General features: G+C 48.3%; 1 protein-coding gene across 1 annotated transcript; it reads left to right on the forward strand.

The window, feature by feature from the left end:
• Positions 1–939: 939 nt before the first annotated feature.
• LOC135369127 (glycoprotein 3-alpha-L-fucosyltransferase A-like) lies at positions 940–2,109 on the forward strand. The gene has a single exon (XM_064602790.1). The coding sequence runs from the start codon at positions 940–942 to the stop codon at positions 2,107–2,109; it is 1,170 nt and encodes a 389-aa protein (XP_064458860.1).
• Positions 2,110–3,270: the final 1,161 nt, after the last annotated feature.

Raw genomic sequence — 3,270 nt, forward strand, 5'->3', positions numbered from 1 at the left:
CTAACGACATTCCTCTTACGTTTGAAACAAACCGTACTTGGAAGTGTCATATGAACACAATCTAATTACTTGCTTATGGGAAATCAAGTGTTAGTGAAATTTTCTGTGGGTGGAAGAGAAGAGGGAGAAGCACTACACAGTAACATTGACCCTGCATACCCAGAGTTAAGCATGGTTAATTGATTACACCTTCTTAGGAGTAATTAACCGAGCAGGACTTAGCAGGGTTAATGAACTGGACAAACGAACCAGCTAAGACCCACTTATTTGTATGTTTTATCTTCCACCCATAAAAGAGGCAGAAGCTGCGAGCTCAATCCAGGGTTGTACTTCAACTGTCCTGCTTCAACTGTCTTTCAACTGTCGATCGCCAGAACGAAGCTCTCTTCCGTGCTTTTTGGTCTAGGCCTTCTTCTGATCATGACGACTGATTACGCCGTGTAAATATAAACCCCCTTTTCAATATTTTCTAGCGTTGAGACGTAAGCGATTCGTACTTCTACTATTATATATATATATATATATATATATATATATATATATTTATGTAAGAAACTTTTGTTCTTCAGGGAGGCTGTGTTGTCACGACGGGTAGCGTTTCAGTTGGAGTGGAGGTTCCAAAGTATGAAATGATATGTTGTGCTCGATAAACGGAGACACTGTGCGATCTCGCAAGGGGTGGAGTGTACGTGTTTGCGTTGGACATGGACGCAACCGATATCAACGTAGAGCAACGTCGTGGGAATCCCGCGATGTGCAAGGTTCCTGGTGGATCGTAAGTGTTTCGCATATCTGCGGTATACAACTGCGGGAACAACAACTGATCAACTTTCATCCACTCCAGACGTTAGATGGCAGTTCTTCTGCCGCGTTTTGTCGTGATCTGCTTCTCACAAGTTGATGCATATGTTGGAACCACGGAGTACTCGACACGACGACATGGTTACCCGGCGGCTTGTGCGATACTTCTGTCGTGCCCTCATTATCCTCAGCACTGCCGTCGCTGGATACTATTACCTTAGCAGAGAAACACTGGAAGAGCAATTAGCCACCCTGACCAGACTAACTTCTTTTAGTACCCATAATGAAACCGAAATTAATGAAGCCAACTCGTCACAACGTCCCGTCGTGCTCATCTGGGACAGTTTCTACGGAATTCCCGTTAATCCCTTCTTTACGCAAGAGATGGCTGACAAGTGCGTTCACCGCTGCATTTTCACCCGGGATCGCTTCATGGCTCCCCGGAGTGCCGCCATCGTCTTTCACAATCGCGACTTCAATTCGAAGCAAATTCCACGGAGACAAAGTGAGAAGCAGATTTGGGTGCTTTTTGGGATGGAGTCACCCGTCTACACTCCGAAAGAGAGTGTTGCGCTGAACGGCCTCATCAACTGGACGGTGACTTATCGACGTGACGCGGACGTTCCGTTTCCGTACAAGCACAGGCTCGTTAGGCTTAGCAGAAACAACACCGTGGAACGGGCGCCGAATGTGACGAAGGACCGGATGGCAGCGTGGTTTGTGTCGCACTGCAACGCTCACAGCGGCCGACAGCGATTCGTGAAGCATCTCCAGAAAGTGATCGACGTTGACATCTACGGTGCGTGCGGGAAGCATAAATGCACTCCCTCCCGAAGCCCCGCCTGTTACCAGATGCTTGCGAAGAAATACTATTTCTATCTCTCTCTCGAGAATTCCCTGTGTCGCGACTACGTCACGGAGAAGTTCTACAATGTACTCGCTTACGATGTAGTGCCCGTGGTCATGGGGTACGCCAACTATTCCGCCTTCTCTCCACCCGGATCGTTTATCGACGCGCTGTCCTTCGATTCGCCTCAAGACTTGGGAAAGTACCTGTGGAACACTGTGCACGTCTGGAAGAACTACAGTTCCCACTTCGATTGGAAGCGGCGGTACAAGGCTGTGCGTGAAATGCACCAGGCCGCGTGCGGACTTTGCGAGAAGATTTATAGAAATAATTCTAGCCCTAAGGTTTACACGGACATACGAAAGTGGTGGTTCGATGACGGAGATTGTTGGACGTGGAAACCGAACGTGCGAAAAAGTTTTCGCGAGAAGAATGGAACGGAGAACCAGAGCCGTCAGTAGGGTAAGCGGCACCCTGTGCCCCGTGCGTCACCCCCCGGCTGCCCGCCGATCCTCACTCTCCGCGCAGTCCTTTAGCCCCATTCTGTGCCTCCCCCACGCTTCTCCGAATGCTATGAGAAACTAACGCCTCATAGAGTGTTCCCTACATGATTAATAGGTGGCGCCAATATGGCTGCTCTGGCCGGCTGTGTATTGGTGCGCGTCGACCGTGTATCGCCGGACATTGTGAGAAAAGTCTATTGGATTTCGCCGGACCCTCTGCGTGGCGTCCTCGCAGCGCGAGACAGAATGACATTGAAAGACGGTGTCATTCAGACCAATAAAAGACCGCATTAAAACGCTTCGAAACGTGACTCCCGCGCAGTATCTGTGCAGTATGTTTAGAGATCAGAACCGGTTCGCTTTTTTTGTCACAAGTTTAACGTAATTAAGAGAAGCTTTAATTCATTCACTCTACAAATTTTAGATGAAAGCCTTGCAATGCATTCGCCCTTATCCAACTCGTAACGCTGGAAAATGGGCAATTCCTTTTTTCCGCACATCATATAGAAGTCAATCACTAAACACATAGTAAACATAAAACATAGTATCGATATATATTCAACCAACATTCATTCATTTGTAACATCCATTGCTTATATTTCTACTGACACCGCTGATTCTTCCGCTGGGCCTTCCTCTCCTCGTGTCTCTGTAAAAGGCTATGCTAAGTCCTATGCTAAGTCCCGCCTTTCCGTTCTATAGTTTATATGGGAACCAAAAACCTGAGCCTGGTCCAACATGGGTGTCACATTGCCACAAATGGCACATCGTCTATCCACACTGCATATACTCCCGCGTCGTGCAGTTGAAGGAATCCCGGAACTCTCGGATGACAGCCGCTGCATAATCGCAAGCCATGTCGTATGAAGTCGTTGTTTTCCTGTCCGTACAGAATCTCAGACAGGATGGAATGAAGAACAGCTTATCTTCCGTGACGCTCGCAACGGGATACAGCTGTCTAACAACCTTGTGAGCCGTTGCGATGCCCTTCTCTATAGCTGCCAGCATTAGGGCATCATCGGTGCGTACTTTCAAGGTCCTGTTCCGCAGAGTAACCTGGTGCTGGTTGTAGCACTCCAAGAGGGACCTCACGATGTGATCCCGCTCGTGCACGTGAAC

Source organism: Ornithodoros turicata, chromosome 9 (assembly GCF_037126465.1).
Source record: "Ornithodoros turicata isolate Travis chromosome 9, ASM3712646v1, whole genome shotgun sequence".
Classification (NCBI taxonomy): Eukaryota; Metazoa; Arthropoda; class Arachnida; order Ixodida; family Argasidae; genus Ornithodoros; species Ornithodoros turicata.